Source organism: Callorhinus ursinus, unplaced genomic scaffold (genome assembly GCF_003265705.2).
Source record: "Callorhinus ursinus isolate GAN/ISIS: 27379988/994484 unplaced genomic scaffold, GSC_fseal_2.0 scaffold63, whole genome shotgun sequence".
NCBI lineage: Eukaryota > Metazoa > Chordata > Mammalia > Carnivora > Otariidae > Callorhinus > Callorhinus ursinus.
The window spans coordinates 1,143,363-1,165,739 of record NW_027397125.1 but is presented as its reverse complement, the minus strand read 5'-3'; the positions used below and the strand labels follow the sequence as shown (position 1 = coordinate 1,165,739).

Genomic DNA, 22,377 nt, shown 5'->3' with positions numbered 1-22,377 from the left:
CTTGAGTTTTAGGTGCCTATAGGTCATTCAGGTAGAGCTGTCTTATAGGAAAGTGAAAATATGGGTCTAGACTTCCAGAAAGAGGTGTAGGCTGAAGATAAAGACTTGGAATCATTAGTTTAAAAAACTTCAAAATTTGATTACTTCTAGAAAACTGCTTTAGTGATAGTTCGATTTTTGATGAGGTTAAACACAAATTTTTAAAAATCTCTTACATTGTAAAACTTTTTTCTCCTTTTTTATAACATTAACTTTTCAGTAATTCTCTACTGTCAAATTTCTAAATGTACTTATTTCTCTTGTGTGTCTTTTTGAGTTGATAGCCTAATCCTAATCATTTTTATAATATATTTTAGAGCAAAGAGTAACTAAGTAGGATCCGAACAGAGAAGAAAGACTAATTAAAACATCCCTCAGTTATTGTGACCTTTTTGAATTCTGTATGGAAGGGTTAGCATTTATAATCTAATTAAAACTTATGAATTTATTATTTATTATTATTTGAAAATCTTTCCAGAACCATGTCTCTAATGTAAGATGTAAAACTTCAAAATACCAAGATAATTACCTAATGGCAAACATGTTATGATTTGCTAATAAACATTAAGACTAACTGAAACAGCAGAATTTAGTGAAACAAATAGTTAGAATTGACCATCAAAATGTAAACAGGATTAGTTAATTAATATATCCCTCCTTTTTTTTTGATTTTTTCATTTTGTCTTCAGGCAACAAGTTTAGGAATGATGCACATGTGGACTGAATTCCATAATACCCATTTAATGGTTCTTCTTACTGCTCACAAATTTGGGGAAAATCAAAATCCAATTTACTCTATGTAATCTAGAGGTATTTACACTACTTTTGAGGCTGAGTTTTGAATTCCTGTCTCCATCATCTTTGCATCTAAGTAGCAGTTGTTTTCCCACAACACTTTATAATCTGCTTTTACTTTTTGCCTGTCACATATAATACTGCTATTTTAAATTTCTGAACTGGCTAACTCTAGCATATAAGGAGCATCTCATACACCTCATTAAATCATCTGTTGGTTTATTCACTGAAATGCTCATCATATTTCTTTGTACATGTGTAAGTATCTTGTCAGAAGTGAAACTTTTGTGTTAACATGGAATATAAGGAACATAAACAAGTCTTAGCATGTTTAGACTATTTCCAAATATCAGACAAAGTATGAAATGTCTCCTTGTTTTACACTTTGTCTAGTCATTCCATATACTTCCAAACATGCTATAGAAGACAGACAGTGTGTCAAAGACAAGCTTAACAGTTCTGAGCAGTTCTGTTCCTGTTCTCACATTGTTGTTTTTTTTTTTCCTTAAACAAGGAGGTGAAGAGATGCTGATGTTGTCTGGCTAACATTTGCCTATGTGTGAGCAGTAGTACTTCATTTGGTTTTGTTTGTTTGTTTGTTTAAAAATTTATCCGTTTATTTTAGAGAGAGAGAGCATGGTTTTGTTTGTTTGTTTGTTTGTTTAAAAATTTATCCGTTTATTTTAGAGAGAGAGAGCATGAGTGGGGGGGAGAGAAAGAGAGAGAATCCTCAAGCAGACTCCCTGCTGAACACAGAGCCTGCCACAGGGCTCCATCCCAGGACCCCGAGATCATGACCTGAGCTGAAATCAAGAGTCGTCGGCCATTCAACCGACTGAGCCATCCAAGCGCCCCATGGGTGAACAGTAGTATTTTAAAATAGTTGCCTTGCAGATCACAATTTTCAACATACCAAACTGAAAAAGAAAAAAAATTCTGAGGTTAGACAGTGTTCAAATGATGGAGAAAGACGGCTGAGATCTGTTGCTACTTAGCAATTAGGTGAAACTGAGCAATGATTTGTGAAGTTTCTTTTGAATTTCTACAATTATAAAATACATTTATGTTTAAAAAATGATTGATACCAAACTAAATGATATTTGAGTTCATCTCTATAACAAAGATTGATTATTCAAAGAAGCAAAATGCTTTACCTTATTAGTATCTTTTAAACTACTTAATATTTTATATTTTATTATCATTCCATTAGGATTCTTCATGAGGAGGAATTTATTGTACTTTTAATTAACAACTTTTTATTTGAAAATATATCAATCTCAATAGCTTTCAATCAATAATAGAAATCTAAGCAAAAGGCATATTTTGTTTCAGTAATTTCATGCCACTTTATTTGAGGATGTATAGTAATCCTTCTCAAGGTGAGATCCTTCAGTTTGTGTACTTCACTTGTGTATGCTTTTTTGACACTTAGAGACTTTATCTTCATTATGTGAAATATGAGTTGCTCTGCTTATTGGGACTGAAAGAAAAAGAGAATTGAAGTTGGCAAATAGATTACAGAGAAGTGAAAGCTATTTTTGTAAGGAAACTATGGGAAAAATGAGGACAAATAAGGACACGATCATCTACATTTTAGGAATGCATTCTAGTGGCATCTTAGCAGAGGAGAGGTGCTGAGAGCTGGGGATAAGTCTGAAGGAAGAGCTCTGGTATTACGTTGTTGAGGACATAAGCATGAGGGATGAGCTTAGCTGAGTAAAGTTTATCCACAATGCTCCCTCTCATGTATCTGTTATTCTGCATCTCTGCCCTTGCTGTGATAGCAACTTTGAGCTATAATATCAGGCACTGAAATTCTGAAAGATGAGCCATTTCAGGGGTAGGAGGGGAAAGCACCTGTATGTGTTCACATTATCTGAAACAAAGCTAAGCAAATGGGCAAGTATCTCATATAAATCCTGCAAAAGCAACTATTAGATGTTTCCGTGTCACAGTAAGTGGTGAATCATAATTAATAATGAATGACTTGTTATTTCTGATTTCACATGTATAAAAATATCATTGTTTTTTTTTTAATTTAGTGTGCTATGGTGTTTTAAAGATATGAAACTATATATGTTACTCTGGACTTTATTTTTGGATAAATTAATTTTCCCAAAAGGTCTTAAACAGTTCAACTACAAATTATCAAATTATGTGAAAACGGACTTTCTTGTGAGCTTTTAGAAATTAGACATAATTCCTAGAATGTTACAATTTCCTCTAAAGTTTTGCATAAAACTGTGAAGGATTTTAAACTGAATAGTAACTTTTTAAATAACATTTGAAGCAAACTCCTTACTTGTAATTTATTTTAAAATGCTCTAGTAGTGCTACATGTTTTTGTTATTATATTACATGTAATTCTGTTCCTTTGGGCAAGAAAATGGCTGAGGATCAGATTAGATGTACAGAAGAAATCACATTGACTTGGGAATCAGCAGTGGTAGATAGATGATGGGACCTTGTTCTGTCACTCATCAGCTGAGTGAGCTTAGATAGACTGTTGACCTCACTTTATCCGTCCATGAAAAATTGATGATGAACTGCCATTGACCGAGTGCCTGCTCCATGCTAGGCAGCATTATTGCCAGTTTTTATAACAGAACTGCAAGGAGGGGTATCACTGCACTCATTTTATAAATGAAGAAACTCAGAAGGTTCAGCAATTTGCCCAAGATGACACAGATAATAAGCAATGATGAGATTCCAAACCAACTGGATATAAAGCTCATGTATTTTATTCCATGAATTTAAAATTTTCTGTGGTACTGTTTGAGAAGATGGCAGTGTAAGAGGATCCTAAGCTCACCTCATCCCTTGGTTACACCTAGATAACAGACATATCAGTGGAACTAACCCAGAAAATGAACTGAACACTGGCAAAATAGACTGTCCACAGTTAATTGTAGGGAGGAGGCCATATCAAAAATGGTAGGAAGGACAGAGTTCCAGTCAAAAACCAAACTGACCTGAGAGACTGACCACAATGGGGGGACACCACAAGAATGGAGAAGGGAGAGAAACATACCCCACACCAGACACCCCAGACCTGAGGGGCCTACACTGGGAAAACAAACCCCCAAAACATTTGGCTTTGAAAACCAGATGGGCTTAACTTCACAAGTTTTTATAATCAGTGGGGTTTAACACCAGGAACTTTAAAAATCAGTTAGGAGTGCTGGAGGTCAATAGGAAACTAAGTCCCCGTGGTTAAAGAGCCAGAATAACAAACAGCACCTCCAAGATGCAGCATAGAAGGAACAGTTTGAAAGTACCTGGGGTATACAGGAAGATTTATTTACTAGTCTCAAAACATGCACTGGAGGGGTAGGGGTCTTTAGAAGACTTCTCTAAGAACAAAAAAGCTGTTAGGTGCCATTTCTCTTCCCCCTGCCCAGCCTAGATACCAGGACACCTGCAGAACCAGCACAAACACCCACCACCTAGTTTGCTAACATGGCATGCCCTACCCCTGCATTTTCCTGTGGACTTCCCCTATCTAACCCACACCGCTGTGCAGGGGTCCCTCCAAGCAGCACCTGACATGTCTCATTCTGCAAGCAGCCCTGACAGTGACCAGCATCACTCCAAAGGGACTTTTGCCCTGTGGGAGATAACCACATACACCAGTTCAACAGGAAGCCCAGCAATGGGCTGGGGGCAAACAACTGATCTGATTGCTGGCTCTGCCTACCAATGAAAACCTCTCAGGAGACAACACAGGAAGAGCATCCTACAGTTTTCTGTGACCCCGGGACTAGATGAGGGCAGGTATCTGGTCTGACCCAACTATAAGCCCAAGATGGCTGCAAACCGACCACTTCTCAGCAGAGGGACCAAACTCTGCCCACAACAGGCAGAGAGTGTCATTGCAGATGACAAGTTGAATGCAAATATGGCTCAACCACAATGGTAGGGTGCATGCAACATACTTAGGAGATACCCCTGAAATGCCAGGTTCTGGTGAACAGGGGTCACTGTGCTACAGGGCACCACAGAATCTCTTCTTCATAAGGCCACTACTTTCAAGATCAGGAGATGTAGCTGACTTTCCTAATACATAGAAACAAATGTGGAAAGTTAGACAAAATGAGGAGTCAGGGGAATATGTCCCAAATGAAAGAATAGGACAAAATAACAGTAATAAAGAAAGATATTTACTGGACTTGAGCAAAGAATGAAGTATCTCCGTGAGACATTCAACAAAGAGAAAATATAGAAAAGAACCAATCAGAGATGAAGAACTCAATAACTGAAATTAAAAATGCACTAGAGGGAATAAGTAGTAGACTAGAGGAAGCAGAAAAATGGACCAGCAAGCTGGAAGACAGAGTAAGGGAAAGCAACCAAGCTAAACAGCAAAAACAAAAAAATAATAAAAAATTAGAAAAGGTAAGAGAACTCAGTGACTCATCCAGCATAATAATGTTCACATTATAGGGATCCCAGAAGGATAAGAGAGAGAAAAGGAGGCAAAATTTTATTTGAAGAAATAATACCTGAAAACTCCTCTAATCTGGGGAAGGAAACAGATATCCAGATTCAGGAGGCACAGAGAGCCCCCAACAATAACAACCCAAGGAGGAGGTCCACACCAAGACACATAACAATTAAAATGGCAAAAAGTAGTGATACAGACAAAGACAAGACAAGGATGTCTACTCTCACCACTTTTAGTCAACATAGAACTAGAAGTCCTAGCCACAGCAGTCAGAAACCAAAGAAATAAAAGATATCCAAATTGGTAAGGAAGAAGTAAAACTTTCACTATTTGCAGGTGACATGATACTATATACAGAAAACTTTAAAAACTCCACCAAAAAAAAAAAAATACTAGAACTGATAAATGAATTCAGTAAAGTCACAAGATACATAATGAATATACAGAAATCTGTTGCATTTCTATACACTAATAATGAAGTAGCAGAAAGAGAAGAAAGCAATTCCATTCACAATTACACCAAAAATAATAAAATAATTAGGAATAAACTCAACCAAGGAGGTGAAAGACCTGTGCTCTAAAAACTATAAAACACTGATGAAAGAAATTGAAGATGACATAGACAAATGGAAAGATATTCCACACTCATGAATTGGGAGAATTAATATTGTTATAATGTCCATACTCTCCAAAGCAATCTACAGATTCAGTGCAGTCCCTATCAAAATATCAACAGCATTTTGCACAGAACTGGAATAAATAATCCTAAAATTGGTGTGGAACCATAAAAGACAACAAATAGCCAAAGCAATCTTGAAAAAGAACAAAACTAGAGGTATCACAATCCCAGGTTTCAAGATATACTACCGACCTATAGTAATCAAAACAGTATGGTACTGACACAAAAATAGATACACACATCAATGGAACACAATAGAGAGCCCAGAAATAAACCTACATTTCTTTTTGACAGTATGACAAAGTGGGCAAGTATATACAATGGGAAAAAAGTCTCTTCAACAAATGATGGGAAACTGAGAATGAAACTGAACTTTCTTATACCATACACAAAAATAAACTCAAAATGGATTATAGACCTAAATCTGAGACCTGAAAGCATAAAGTTCTTGGAAGAAAGCATTGGCAGTAAGCTCTTTGACATGAGCCATAAAAACAATTTTCTTAGATATGTCTCCTTTGGCAAGGGAAACAAAAGTAAAATTAAACTATTGGGACTACACCAAAATAAAAAACTTTTGTACAGTGAAGGAAATCATCAACAAAACAAAAAGACAACCTACTGAATAGGAGAAGATATTTGCACATGATAATCTGATAATGGGTTAATATTCTAAATATATAAAGAACTTATAAAACTCAACATCAAAAAAATAAATAATCCAATTAAAAAATGGGCAGGGACCTGAATAGACATTTTTCCAAAGAAGACATACAGATGGCCAACAAATGCATGAAAAGATGCTCAACATCACTCATCAGGGAAATACAAATGAAAACCACAATGAGTTATTACCTTACACCTGTCAGAATGGCTAAAATCAAAAACGCAAGATGTGGAGAAAAAGGAACCCTCGTGCACTGTTGGTAGAATGTAAATTGGTGCAGTCACTGTGGAAAACAATATGGAAGTGCTTCAAAAAATTAAAAAATCGGGTTATCATATGATCCAGTAATTCCATGACTGGGTATTTACCCAAAGAAAATGAAAACATGAATTTGAAAAGGTATATGCACCCCTATGTTTTTTGCAGCATTATTTAATATAGCCAGGATACTGAAGCAACCCAGATGTCCCTCGATAGATGAATGGATCAAGAAAAAGTGGTATATATACACAACGGAATATTAATCAGGCATAAAAAAGAATGAAATCTTGCCATTTCCAGCAACATGGATGGATCTAGAGGGTATAATGCTAAGTAAAAACAGAGAAAGACACATAACATATGATTTCATTCATATGTGGAATTTAAGAAACAAAATTAAAAAAAGAAAAAAGAAAGACAAAAAAAAACAGACTCTTAAACATAGAGAACAAACTGGTGGTTGCCAAAGGGGGTAGAAGGGTTGAGTGAAGTGGTGAAGGGGATTAAGAGTATATTTATCATGATGAGCACTTAATGTATAGAAGTTGTTGAATCATTATATCATACACCTGAAACTAATATAGTACTGTATGTTAATTATACTTGAATAAAAATTTAAAGTAAAATAAATAAAACTCTCTAAATTGCTTTTATTTCACTTTAGCAATCTCTGTCCTGAATATATTCTTTTGCTTTTTCTGTACCTTTTTCATTGCTGATAATGTTTTGGAAAAACCAATACTGATTTTAACTAACCACATTTTGGGCAATTGTTCCCTGAAAAATTTTCTAAATGTGAATGGTTTTTCAATATTTCATCACAGATCTTCTAAGACAAAATAATTGCATGTAGTCTGTCAAACCAGATGTAGTCTCTTCTCATTTATTTATATAACTGTAAATAAAATGATTAAAAAATAGCATCCTCATATTTCTCAATGTTAGGATTCTCTTTAAGGCCACTTTTACATCTTGCTTCCAATTTGTTACTGTGTAATTGTTTCATCACGTGTTTGTTTATTTGTAATCTCCCTGTCCATGGATTTCTCTAAAGAAAGAGAAGTCTGTTCTGCTAGCATGGCTAATTTTTTTTGTAAATAATATAGATTTACAGTCTTGGTTTATGATCCAAACCTATGCCAGTTCATTCTTTTCAGAATCTAATTCTATTGCTTTATTATATTTTCATCATGCATTCTGAGGTACTAGCTGTGTAAAACTACCTTCATGCTCACAGGTTCCTTTTGTAAGAGAAAGAAACTTTCATTGCTACAAGACTAAAGAAATCAGCTATAATTCAAAATAGCTGCACTGTTTTAGCAAGATATACATTAATTTCCCCAGTGGCTAAAAATGTCTTAAAAATATAAATGAAGTAGTTAGTCCTTGTAGAATCAAGGAAATAATGACAAACCATTTTAATTGTTTTTTAAGAAATCAGACTTCAGCATTCTCATCGCCTTATTACTTCCAGTGACTTAGCTTCCTCTGGATGCCCACATCATGAGCAAATCTTGTGACAACTGCAACTGTGCTTCATCTTATGCCTCTCTACCTTGCATCCAAGGATTATGGAATTTAGAAATTGACTTTGACGTAATTTAATAAAACTTGTATAATAAGATTAGCTCTTTTCTTTAGTATACAGGTTTGATATCTGACTGTTACAAACTTTCTTTAAGTCAGTTCAGAAAGTTTAAGAAATGGGGCAGGTAGGGTGGAATGGAGTGAGGTGAAATCTGCACACCTCTATTGTAAACTCTGAAGTTATATTTATTAGGCTTTATAGAGTCTAAATGAGAGAGTTAGGCTCAATGATAACTCCCCCAGCTCTATATTTACCTGTAAGTATCATAAAAATACTGTTTGTTGATTTTATGCATCCGGTTGGTACTGAATAAAAACTTAAGTAGATACTAGTTGGGAAGACCTTCGTTTAGACTTCTTGGCATATTATGATGCCTAGTGGTGGAATTTTCCAATAGCTAAATTGTCACATTTTAGAATACTTTAATTTTACTTAATTTAATTATTAAAATGCATATTACATAGCAGTACGTGATTACATCTCCAAAGAAATGAAAATATTTTTGAATAAGTTGCTCTGTCCTCAAATCTATCCACTTCTCCAGAAGAAAAAAAAACATTGTTATCAGCTTGGTATGTATCTTCCAGATATGTATTTAATATATTTATATATATCTAGAATATATATGGTGTTGACTTGTATGTATGTATTTTAAATAAATAGTGTATTATATATTATTGATCCTCTTTCAATAAAGTTTTCTCAGAGTTTCTCAGTTAGCAATTCTGGTTAAAGGGTTACATACCACCATTTCTATCTCAGGCACTACTGTGAAGGAGATGAAATTATCTCTTGAGTATAAAATTATTATATTTTATATATCTATTATTTTGCTCATTATATCCCTTGCCCATCTTCATTTTTCTTTTTTTTAAAGTTTTTATATTAATTCCAGTTAGCTAACATACAGTGTAATATTAGTTTCAGGTATACAATATAGTGATTTAACACTTCCATACCTCATCCTGTGCTCATCACAAGTGCACTTCTTAATCCCCATCACCTGTTTCACCCATCCCCCCACCACCTCCCCTCTGGTAACCATCAGAGTCTGTTTCTTGGCTTCCCGCTTTCTCTTTTTTTTCCCCCTTTGCCTGTTTACTTCGTTTCTTAAATTCTACGTATGAGTGAAATCATATGGTATTTGTCTTTCTCTGACTGACTGACTTCACTTAACATAATACTCTCTAGCTCCATCCACATCATTACAAATGGCAAGATTTCATTCTTTTTGTGGCTGAATAATAGTCCATTGTAAATAAATACCACATCTTCTTTATCCATTCATCAGTTGAGGGCCAATTGGGCTGTTGCCATAATTTGGCTATTGTAGATAATGCCTATAAACATAGGGGTGCGTGTCTCCCTTTGAATTAGTATTTTTGTATTCTTTTGGTAAATACCTAGTAGTGCAATTCCTGGATCATACGGTATAGTTTTATTTTTAACTTTTTGAGGAACCTCCATACTGTTTTCCAGAGTGGCTGCACCATCTTCATTTTTCAATCCCTCCTCTTTCCTTCCTCGTCCTATCACTTAGACTTCAAGGAAAAGATTTCTGTTCTTCACTTTGAACTTAAGTCAGCATGTTATTTACAACATTTGTATATTAATCCTTGGCACCAATATACAATAAAAGGCTTCTCTCTAGTTCAAAGAACTTCCAGTACCAATAAGACAACAGGGAAATGTTTTAGGGAGCATGAGCTTTCTTTTTTTGTCCCTGAAGTCCTACCTATTAGGTACCTACTCATTCTGTAAGGCCATGAAGCCAACTCAGTCCAAGAATATTTTGAAAAGAAGTGTACATTTGGAATAGGCCTTCCATTTGATTATAGAACCACTTGTTGGGATTCCAGTTAATAATTTGAAATTATGGGCTCCTCTGCTCAGCCAAGAGCAAGACAGTGAAGAGTTAAGAAGATTGCTCAACAAAAGGAAACAGGTTATTTACTCTGAGAATATATGCACCATTACCGCTGTTATGTAGTAATAACTATTGTAACACAGCTAAGAAATACTGGCCCTGAAACAAACAAAAAAAAGAACTCTTGGGTTCTCTGCCCCCACTTTGGGCTCTTCTGAGGCCATCTGGATCTCAAGCATTAAGAAAAATATTTGACTGCTACTTCTATGGATTTCAAATTCACTATCCTGGTGCTGTTTCTTACTTTGAAGAGTGTATACCTACTTGCTAAGAATTGGGCATAATAGTAGCCATTTTGTATACTTTACATTTTGTTAAAACCCTCAGATTTAATAAGATAAATGTTAGGATGCCCATTTTAGGGGTGAAGACTGAAATTCAAAGTGACCTACTCAGTAATTGTTTCATAATTCAGACAGATGAAGAGAACTTCAAAGTCTGTCTTTTCCATTAAACCTTGCAGCTTCTCTTCATATCCCTTTCTTTAAAACAATATTGAGATCTTGCCATTTGCAACGACGTGGATGGAACTGGAGGGTGTTATGCTGAGTGAAATAAGTCAATCAGAGAAAGACATGTATCACATGACCTCACTGATATGAGGAATTCTTAATCTCAGGAAACAAACTGAGTGTTACTGGAGTGGTTGGGGGTGGGAGGGATGGGGTGGCTGGGTGATAGACATTGGGGAGGGTATGTGCTACGGTGAGCGCTGTGAATTGTGCAAGACTGTTGAATCACAGATCTGTACTTCTGAAACAAATAACGCAACATATTTTAAGAAAAAAGAAAAAGAAGAAGATAACAGGAGAGGAAGAAAAGGGGAGTATGTCAGAGGGGGAGACAAACCATGAGAGATGATGGACTCTGAAAAACAAACTGAGGGTTCTAGAGGGGAGGGGGGGAGGGGGATGGGTTATCCTGGTGATGGGTATTGAGGAGGGCACGTTCTGCATGGAGCACTGGGTGTTATGAACAAACAATGAATCATGGAACACTGCACCAAAAACTAATGATGTAATATATGGTGATTAACATAACAATAAAAAATTTTAAAAAAAACAATATTGCATAGAGGGGGCACTGGGTGGCTCAGTTGGTTAAGTGTCAACTCTTGATTTCTGCTCAGGTCATGATCTTGGGGTCATGGGGTCAAGCCTGGTGTGGGGCTCTACCCTCCTCAGGGAGTCTGATATTCTCTCTCTCCCTCTTCCTCCGCTCCCACCCCCCCACCCTGCACTCACACGAGCGCGCTCTCTCTCTCAAATAAATAAATCTTTAAACAATATTACATAGATTGTTTTATAAGCAGTCTTGTATAATATTTTGGACTCTCACTCAGTGTCATCTTTTTGTAAAGTTTTAAAAATCTAGTATTCATAATTAGGTATGAATGTAATTTGCCATCTTAGAAATTCCACCAGCCAAAATCCATCTACAGGCTTGCTGATAGAAGTTTTCTTTTCACTAAAAGCATCTGCTAGCTAAAATAAAGACCAATAGTGAGAAGCCACTTGAATAATCAAGTCTGTTCACTGACTAAACTTGTTTCTCCATTGCAAATTCTTAGATTAATGAAAGCCTTGAGTTCTTTTGAGGGATTACATAAAGTATTCCTCTATGTCTAACGATGTCCTAGCAGTGTTTTGAAGAGATATTATAATTTTTTTCCTCTGGCTGTCATTTATCTGACATTGTGTGGGGTTTTTGTTTGTTTGTTTTTATTTTTATCTGATGTTGTTTTAATGTAATGGACTCTTGTGGCTTGAGTTTTTAGCTTCTTTTTGTTGTTGCAAAATCAGTTGCTACTACTTCAAATTATTTTCCTGTGAAGGTACTATATTTGCACCAGGTGTCATTTTTGTATATATTTCATGTTGCATTTAGTGAAAACACAGGTACTCTAGAATAACCTGTTTTTGTGTTTGTATTCTTTTTTTAAAAAAAGATATTTATTTATTTATTTGTTTGTTTGTTTATTTGACAGAGAGAGACATAGCGAGAGAGGGAACACAAGCAGGGGGACTGGTAGAGGGAGAAGCAGGCTTCTTGCAGAGCAGGCAGTCCGATGTGGGACTTGATCCTAGGACTCTGGGATCATGACCTGAGCTGAAGGCAGACACTTAATGACTGAGCCACCCAGGCGCCCCTTGTGATTGTATTCTTAACTAATATATTTACTCTGTATTGATACTTGAACTCATTGAAGCAAAATTTTTTATTAGAAGATAAAATTATTTGGTCTTTTATTTCTTGCCACAACTTCAGTCATTCTGCTTTGGAAAGATAATGCTATTTGAGTCTAACAAAATATCTTAAGATTATTAAGCATATTTATGCATAGTAAACTTTAAATAATTAGGAAATTATTCAAAAATCAATTTATTCTATTGAATTTTCAGTTAAGAATAATTTAAGCATATTCACAAGGTGAAATACCTCTGTTATTTAATGTGACTTATATTATTCACATAGTGAAGCTCTGTTAGGTGAGCTTGGGTGACTATTTTTGACATGATGAGGTATATATTACTGAGATGCCAAGACCTTGTGTGTATGTCTCTTTTATCCACTAAAACCATCCTGGAAGTATTTGTGAAATGGTTAAGGGTTAGCATTCCATATGTACTTGTGGTTGATGTTTCAGAAATACAAGCAAGATATTTTCTATCTGTGAACTTCTTGGATTGAAAGGATCTTCTAAAAAGTGTTCTCAGCTGCTCAGATTGCTCATGGATTCAAATTTTAGAGAACAAAATTCCGTGAAGCCACTGGCAATATCATCAAGTCCACCACCACCTTTATAGTCAGTCTTTTTGCATGTTTCAGTTAAGTTCACTTCTGAAATACTAGCCAATTTTCATTTACTGGTTGAGGCATTGTCACACTAGCATAAGTTCTTCCATTCTAGGAATGTAAATTAACAATGACTCTTTCTTTTTCTTTTCTTTTTTTTTTTTTAGAGCATCAGGGCATCAGGCCTTATCCTGCTGGAAACAATTCTCTTTGGGTCTCTGCTTCTATACTTCCCAGTAAGTGACATAATTGTATTTTAAAAATAACCTGTTTTATTTTGCTCAGGCAGTAATTTTATATATATATATGTGCATGTATTTATATATATATATATGTATGTATATGTGTTTATATAAATGTATGTATATTATAGTATCAATAACTTTTCAAATATATATTACTTTTTTACATATGTATATACAAGTTTATATACCCATATCTATATATAATAGACATATAAAATAAAGTGGAGGTAATTGTACTTTTCTTCCCAAATTTATGAAGAGGGTTGACTGCTTAAGTGAGCTAACATAAAAAAGGCATGCTTGATATGTATGCTTGCCATATACATGTAAATATTGGTTTCCTTCTTCCCTCTCTACTTGAATCAAAACCATGAGACACACCAAGTCTGTGCTGAAAAATTCCAGATGGTTACATAGAAAAATAAACAAAATAGATGTATGTGTGGTATTTGTGGTGTAGATAATCCTAGTAGACTCTTCCTGTCACCCTGCCAACCTGTCTGTAACCACAAGGTAAGTACTTATTTTCCTAATTCAATTCAACTGACTTATATTCAGCAGTTATTGTGTGTTAAGTACTATTGTGTGTTAAGTACTATACTAAACTGGGAATGTTTTGTGAGAGAAACTTGATTTCTCCTCTCAGGAAGCTTACAATTTATAGAATGAGATGAGTCCGTACAGGCAATTATAATATAATTGAAAAAAGCTAAGATACTGTGGAGGCAGGGTACTGTGGAGACACTTAGGAGAAACAACTAACCTAAGTCTAGGGAATAAAATATCCCTCGACTGAGATCTGAAAGATGAGTAGATGTTAGAGAAGAAAAAGGTAGGGCTTCCGTGGCGCCATGTTCTTTTTGGTTTACCTCTTACCTCACTAGCTGCTCCATTTCAGCCTTCTTTGCTGATTCTTAATCTTCTTTCCCACCTCTTAATACTTAAGTGCCTCAGCCATCATCCTAGTGGAGCTTTTGATATTCTGCATTCTCCCTCAGTGATCTCATCTAGTCTCAAACCTTTAAATGCTATTTATATACAATGACTCCCAAATTTATATTTCCAGCTTAGACCTTTCCCCTGCGCTCTAAATTCATATTCAGTTCCTTACTCTGCAACTCCACTTGAGGGTCTACCAGAATTCCCTATCATGTTCTTACCTGAGATACTTTTTCTCCCACACACCCAAAGTCAGTCTCCCCTATCTCCATTGATGACAACTCTTTCCCACTGTTTACTCAGGCTAAAACTTGGGAGTCATTCTTGACCACTTTCTTTTTCTCACATCCATCAGAAACCCTTCCGAAACACTCCCTCCACCTCATTCAGTGCTACCATCTGGTCTAAACCACAATCAGCCTCTTCTGGATTATTGGCATAGTTTCTCCCTGGCCTCTGTCTCTCTACACTAACACCCCTGTGATCTGTCTATTTTCAAAGTATCAGCTAGTTGTAATGCCCAGTTTAGACCATGACACCCCTCAAAACTCTCAAAAGGTTCACAATTTTACTTATAGTAAAAGCCAGTATTCTTAGAATAAGCTCCAAGATCCAACATGATTAGGATCCTGCCCCCCGCTCCATTTCCCCATTCTCTAACCCTCTTCCCCCACTCAGTGTTTTTAAGGGTTCTTAATTTATTCAAGTTTTCTACTTCTTGAATTATATTTCTTCTTCAGATAGAAATTTATTTGGGTATAATCATTTTAACCTTTTCCATAAAATCATCCATATTACTGAAGTTGTCTAATTTACTAGTATGGAGTTATGCACAGTAATAAATAATAGAAGCAATAGAAGCAATATAATACAAAGAGTCTTTATCATGCCCGGGATTGTTTCTGTATAAATGGCAAGTTATATATCATAACATTTTATCTTCCCCACAGAACTACCAGAAAGATGTTTAGCCAAAGTTATAGAATCACCCAGTTAGGAAGTAAAGACCCAAATGACTTCACTAATCTGAATAATAATCATCTGAATATCTGTTGTTGCAGTCACCATCATCTTTTTTCCTGAACCTCTGCTATTTTAAAATACACTTTGTATCCAGTAGCCAGAAGGATATTTTTTTAAAATATAAAATCTAATCTGTCACTACTTCTATAGCTAGCTTCCCAGAGTTCTTAGAATAAAGATCAAAACCCTTGATACGGTGTATGATGTTATATATAGTGTGATCCTTGCCCACCTCCCCAGCCTCATCCAGTACCACTTTCCTTTTCACTTTGCACACCCAGCTACTCTGACCTTTCCGTTCATAAATGATATATAATCTCTCTCATGGTGGTATTATAATGGCTCCCCAAAAATGTCCATTGTCCTAATCCCTGGAACCTATAAATATGTTGCCTTACATGGAAAATGGGACGTGATGAAATGAAGGACTTTGAGATAAAGAGGTTATCATGGATTTTGTAGATGGGCTCAAGGGTCCTAAGTGAAAATGAGAAGAAGACGAGAGAGAACCAAAGAGAAACCATCATGAAAAAGATTGGACTGACTCTTGCTGGCTTTGAAGATGGATGAAAGAAACCACAAGCCAAGGGATGTAGGCAGTCTCTAGAAGCTGGAAAAGGCAAGGAAACAGATTCTTCCCAAGAGCCTCCAGAAAGAACACCATGATTTTTGATCTGTAAGATCCATTTTGAACTTCTAAATTCCATAACTGTAAGATAATAAATCTGTATTGTTTTAACCCCACTAAGTTTGTGGTAATATGTACAGCAGCAGTAAGAAACTAATATGCCTCTTAGGACATTTCCACATGCTTTTCCTTCAGTTTTGAAGAGTCCTCCTTTCTTCCTACCCACCCCCCGCCCCCCCGCCATCTCATGACTTCTTTTGCCTAATTAACAACTTGCTAGTCATCCTTCAGATTTCTACTTAAATATCACTTTTTTAGGAGAGGTTTCTTTCCTTGACTCCAAATCAGAGTCAAATTCCTTTTAAAAGTTTCTCATGGAATCCCACTGTCTTTCTTGACAAACCCCATCTCAGTTTGTAAGTGTACATTCACAAATGCCATTATTTGATTAATGTCATTCTCCTGCACAAACTCTAGTTCTTTGAGAATAAGGAGATGATACAGTTATTTTGCTCACAGCCAAGTACCTGTAACCATAGTTGAAGCACAGTAAATGTGTAAAATTTTCTGTGAAAAAAATGAGGTTATACTTGAATGAATTTAGACCTGTACCCCAAACTAGTGGCTATTGTCCTACTGAAATAGTAGCTTCCAAAGAATCTGCTTGATTGTGGAAGGCTAAGAATGATGATCCTTATTAATATTACTTTATTTAGTGCTAACAGGCAGTAAAACACTTATTAATGTTATTTTGAGATGTTAGCAAAATTTCATTTTATTTTTATTTATAAGGTTCATACTTATTCAAATCAAGTGGTTATATTAATGAGCATGGGCATAAAATCTATAAAAGAATTTTAAAGCCTCTTAAATGGATGAAGTGCTCTAGAAAACAAGAACATTTGAAAGAAGAGTAAATTTTATGCTGCTAAATGTTCAAAGCAGTTATTAAAGACCCTTTCATTGACAGGTATACAATTTTGAAAGATATGTGATGGACCTGTACCTATTGATGATGTCAGATACAGAGAAAAAAAAGGAGAAAGAGAAAGAAATTTAAGAGGAATGTGAAGATAGCACTTCTGCTTCATAATTCTGATATGCCTGAGAGGGAAAAAAATAACAGAAAAGAAGACTTACCAAAAAAAGTCTAACAGAAACCTCATTAGGTTGACTTCATGATTAATTAGGTATCTCTTTCATCATTTATAACATATATTTTTCTGTAACTGCTTGAGATATTATCTAGTTCCCAAGTTTAAACTGTGTACCTTGGTTTCAAGTTAGTTAGTGTTCATGCTCTGAAGACAGAAAGGGTCAGGTTACTTAATGAAGGTTTGAATGGAGCATAAGACACAGGACAGGAAAGGAGATTAAAATATACTATTGATTGAGTCTGGTAAGGAAAGTAATTTTATTTTAGGTGAGAGAATGGGAGATGATATATCAGAAATTGTTAGGAAAGCTTTTTGCTACATAGGCTGTGTATATGTGCGTGAGTGCATGTGCATAAAACATTCTTGACAAGAGACATAAGTAATTTAGTTATTGGACCAAGACTCATTGACTTCCCTGGGTTTTACAGAAATGAACTTTATAACTTTTGGCTAGACTATATGCTGCAAGGAAGATCTCTGTATTAAGTGATAAAGGTGTAATTCAGTAAACCTAATATAGCCGAAAGGTCTAATCATTTGATGATATAAATATGACCTATACTTTTCCTATTTGTGAAATATCTTACCTACTTTCTCTGTTCCTGGCATGGTCCATACCAAAATTGCTTCTGAAAGTTTTAATGGTGATTATAGGTTTTTGGTTTTTTGGTTTTTTTTTTTTAAAGTATGCTTGAATAAGGGAAAATTGTTTTCAGGGCTGGGTAACTCCATGGAAGGAGGCTTTGGGTATTCACTGTTCTACTGAGTTGTTATGCAATGAGCCTTTTCTTCTTCTTATGCTGCATATTGTTGTTCAGATTTGCAAGAATTAAGGTTATTTTTGCCTTTTCTAAGCAATCTTAGACTACAGACAATTTCATAACAATGCTTATATTGGAAAGTCCAAATTAGAGATTATCATCATTGTGCAGATGAGGACAAACCAAAATCTGACTAAATTTAGCATTGTTATAATTGGATAGCAGAGAGCGAAAGCTTTTAATACATTTTCTTACAGATTCTCAAGAGACTCATGATTTGAAGTCCATACATTTGTGAACAAATGATTAGTCTTCATAATCATATAAAAACTTTCATATAATTTATAGAAAAAAGAAAAAACTTTAAAATATCAACTAAAGTATATTTTACCTGTTAAATTACATAAAATGACATTTTGTGGATTAGTAAAACATTTTAAGTGATATGGAATCTAGAAGTTCATTTTTGACTTGTCTAAACCACCAGTTTCAGCTAATAAGGTGAATTTTTTCCTGTAACCTTGATTAGCTATCTGGATGGCTGATGTGCCTTTCTATCCCCATACATGTGTAAATAAATACTAATTTTCATGTTGTTTCCCTACTCCACCCCAGGCCCTAAAATAAAGAACTATAAAATATTAGAACAGGAAGGAATGTCAGACACAACTTAGTCTTTATTCAATGCCTGTTTTGCAAATGAAAGGAGAGTCTGAGAGAAACTGTAACTTACCCAAATTTTCTCAGCTAAGTAGTGAGAAAGCCAGGATTAGAATCTAGTCTCTTGACCCCTGGTCTAACACTGTCACTCTATGACAGTACTTGTGATAGAGGGGTGAGTGTGTGATTGAGATAACATTAGACAGGATAATCAGGGATGCTCATGTTCTACCCCCTTGTTCAGGCACCTTTCCTCATTAGGTCTCTGAGGAAATAAAAGGCAAGAGGATAAAACAGGGAACCAATTTAAAATAGTTTAAGGTTTGACTGTAAGACCCAATATAAAACTCCTGTGAACTTGGATGGAGCATGTTGTTGAACCATATGAAGTTGCTGATACTGAATCATTTTACTTACAAAAATGGCTATTTTATATTTGGACCTAATAAATAACCCTGTAGACCGTATCAGGTTGGTTTCAGTGGCTCAAAACCTAAGTCAGTTAAAAGACTACTTTTTTTATGATCACTCCAAAGCCTAAAACTGATACTCAGATTTTTTTATCTCCAGTGTAGAGCACACACAACATTCAGAAGCAGAGTTAAAGCAGGAGCATATTGTTCTGAGCATAGAGCTTAAGGGGAAGGAAATAAAGACAGAGTTGCAAGCAGGGAGGAAGAGTGAGAATGTGACCCTGAGAATATAGCTAAAGCAGCTGAGCTTTTAATCCATTATTATTATTATAACTATTTATTTTAAAGATCAAATTAACCTGAATTTGCCCAGTGGAGCCCCTTCGACTGTCTCCTGCATTCTTTTCACATTATCCTATCATTCTCAGCACTTCCCTACATTCTAGTTCAACAGAGAGTACCTTCCCTAGCCCAGCCCTGGACTCAGCCTTTTCTCCAAGGAGCCCTGGTTCTTTTTGGAGAGAAATGGTAGCAGTTCAGCCCTGAGACAGATTCACATAGGGCACAGAGTTCCCAATTTTACAGCTAGGCCAGTGTTCCTCAAATCTCAGTTATCTAGGGGCTTTTATAAGGAGATTTCTCCTCAACTGAAAGATTCCATCCTTAAAACACAGTTTTTTTTAAGCTGATCTAGACTGCATCTTACTTGGTGTTATCTAGATCCATTTGGATGAATCCAGAGCAAAAGGGAAAAAGTAAATTGGAAGGAAAGTTAAATACTCATGAGCTTACCAGTACTGTCAAGAAAATAGTAGTATGGGAATAGTTGTTTCATGCCAAGGTAGCTCAAAGAGTATAGGAACAGGAGACTCTTTTTTTTTTTTTTTTTTAAGATTTTATTTATTTATTTGAGAGAGAGCATGTGCCCATGCGCTCATGTGCTTGCGAGCACGGGGAGGAGTAGAGGAAGAGGGAGAGAATCTCCAGCAGACTCTGTACTAAACATAGAACCCAACATGGGGCTCGATCCCAAGAACCTGAGATCATGACCTGAGCCAAAACCAAGAGTTGGATGTTCAACCAACTGAGCCACCCAGGTGCCCTGGGAATAGAAGACTCTTAATCTTCAAACTGCTAGCAAATTTTAGGAATATTGGTTAAAATATTGAGATTAAATGACAAAAACCAGACCACCTCCTTCAAGGGAGCTTAAAGAGTGTAACACTAAGACACTCTGTTCTCTATTATAAGACAGGTTAGAGGAATAGAAGAAATAGTTATAAATGTCCTGGAATTCTGTGCAGTTCTATTTATCCACTTGTTCCCTATACTCTTTCCTCAGCCTACCAGAGAGAAGACTGATTGTTGGTAGGTGTGGTCTTCTCCTAAAAGCATGGAGGCTCTCCAGTATGCATATTACAGGGTATCTGGTTAAGAGTCTTGGATCAATGGGGCACCTGGGTGGCTCAGACGGTTAAGCGTCTGCCTTCGGCTCAGGTCATGATCTCGGGGTCATGGGATCAAGCCCCGCCTCAGGCTCCTGGCTCAGCGAGGAGCCTGCTTCTCCCTCTGCCTCTCTCCCTGCTCATGCTTTCTCTCTCTGTATCTCTGTGTCTCAAATGAATAAATAAAATCTTAAAAAAAAAAAAGGAGTCTTGGATCAGTGGTATGTCAGGAACTAAGTAATTATCTTCTTTTAGCTGAAAGTTTTAATAAACTGAGAGAGCCTTTTAAATCATTGAGAATTTTACCCCTAGCTTTAGTTTGTCAGTGAAAAAGCAACAGTGTTTACATTTTTGCTAAAATAAATACCAATTAGACTGTATGCCTCTTGAAAATACTCTGTTGTTTTTTTGAAATGTAATAATTACCATTACTTGCAAACTAAGCACAAAGAAAAAGTCACAACCAAAAAACCAAAGTCAGTATCATCCAGAAATAATCACTGTATACGTTTGATCATTTGAGACATCTGTGTATGCACATTTATAAATTGAAATAGAAAATGGATGAATGGTAGAAATCAAGATACAGATCTATGCCATTTTATAAAAAATTAATTATAATATTTATTGTTTTAACCAAAAAACTGAAGTGAAACTAAAAATATTACTAATTTTTAGATAAATGAATCTTCACAACAACCATTGTTAGTTCTAATAGATCTTTCTAAGATTAAAAAAGACTATAAAATGTTTTAAAAGTTGGGTTAATTCTTTTTCACTTAGCTGTATGTTTCAACTTTAGACAGTATCACTTTACTTCAGCTGGGACAGCTAAGAAATCAAACATAAATACAGTTCCTTTTGCCCCTTCCCTCTACTTTTTGATTTTTCTTAATAATTTTTGAATTGTTAACATTTATAACATGTAAATAATACGCAATTACAAAACTATTATTCACATAGTTGTTTAACCTTAGGTCTGTATTAAATAGGTTTAATATTTTCCACTGATCTTTGTAACCTGGCTTCTTCATTCGTCAGTTCTTTATTTTGATTTGTTCCTTGGTTTTCATTAACAGATTTTTCATGAAGGAAGAATGAGTCCTATAGTTCTTGAGTTTTTATATGCTTGAGAATCTCTACCCATTGTCCTTTATACATGAAGAATAGTTTAGTTGAGTATAAAAATTTCCAGACACACTTTATATTGTTCAGAACTTTATATCCATTATCTGAATATTTTCAGCTCTTGAAATAGCCTGATTGCATTCTTCAGTCTTGAAACTAAATAAGCTGGGAATTACCTTGAAATTTATCATTCTGTCTTATTTTTTTTTTCTTAGATCATAGTGTTTCTTTTCAATATATAGATGTAAGACCTCTTCTATTCCTGGACTTTAAAAAATACATGTATTTAATTTTTTGTTTCTTCTTCAGGAACAGGAATTATGTATACATTGGATTTTCTTTTCCTTCTTTATCTATGTTTCTAGTCATTTGTATATCTTTGTTCTTTTCTATTTTGCTTTGTGTGTTTCCATCAAGCCTTTATTCCGTGACCTTTACACTATTCTCAGGTGTGTTTATTCTGCTTGAGTTGATTCTGATATTCCTTTAACCTCTCTACTGTTTTTATTTTATTTCCATTTTCACTTTCTTCCCTCTTCTCCAGCTTTCTTGGAGCAATTTTATCTCTTTCTCTGTTTTTCTTATCTCTTCTTTGACTCTGAGCTTCTTTATCAGAGGGAACATGTTTTTTGTAATTTCTTTGAGGCCATGAGAATTATTTATTTGAACTTGTGCCAATTTTCTTGGGTAACGTCACTTTTGTTGTCCATTCTTCATGTGCCCCTTTCCTCCGGTATTTAAACAAAGAGTCTGTGCTGGTTCCTTTCTGATTTCTTTTTTGT

General features: G+C 35.3%; 1 protein-coding gene across 1 annotated transcript in view; it reads left to right on the top strand.

The window, feature by feature from the left end:
* GPR158 (G protein-coupled receptor 158) overlaps positions 1-22,377 on the top strand; it is a 453,369-nt gene that overhangs the window by 308,198 nt on the left and 122,794 nt on the right. The window contains exon 5 of the mRNA XM_073885618.1: positions 13,364-13,432. Coding sequence (XP_073741719.1) covers positions 13,364-13,432 — 69 coding nt within the window. The remainder of the gene's footprint in view (positions 1-13,363; positions 13,433-22,377) is intronic.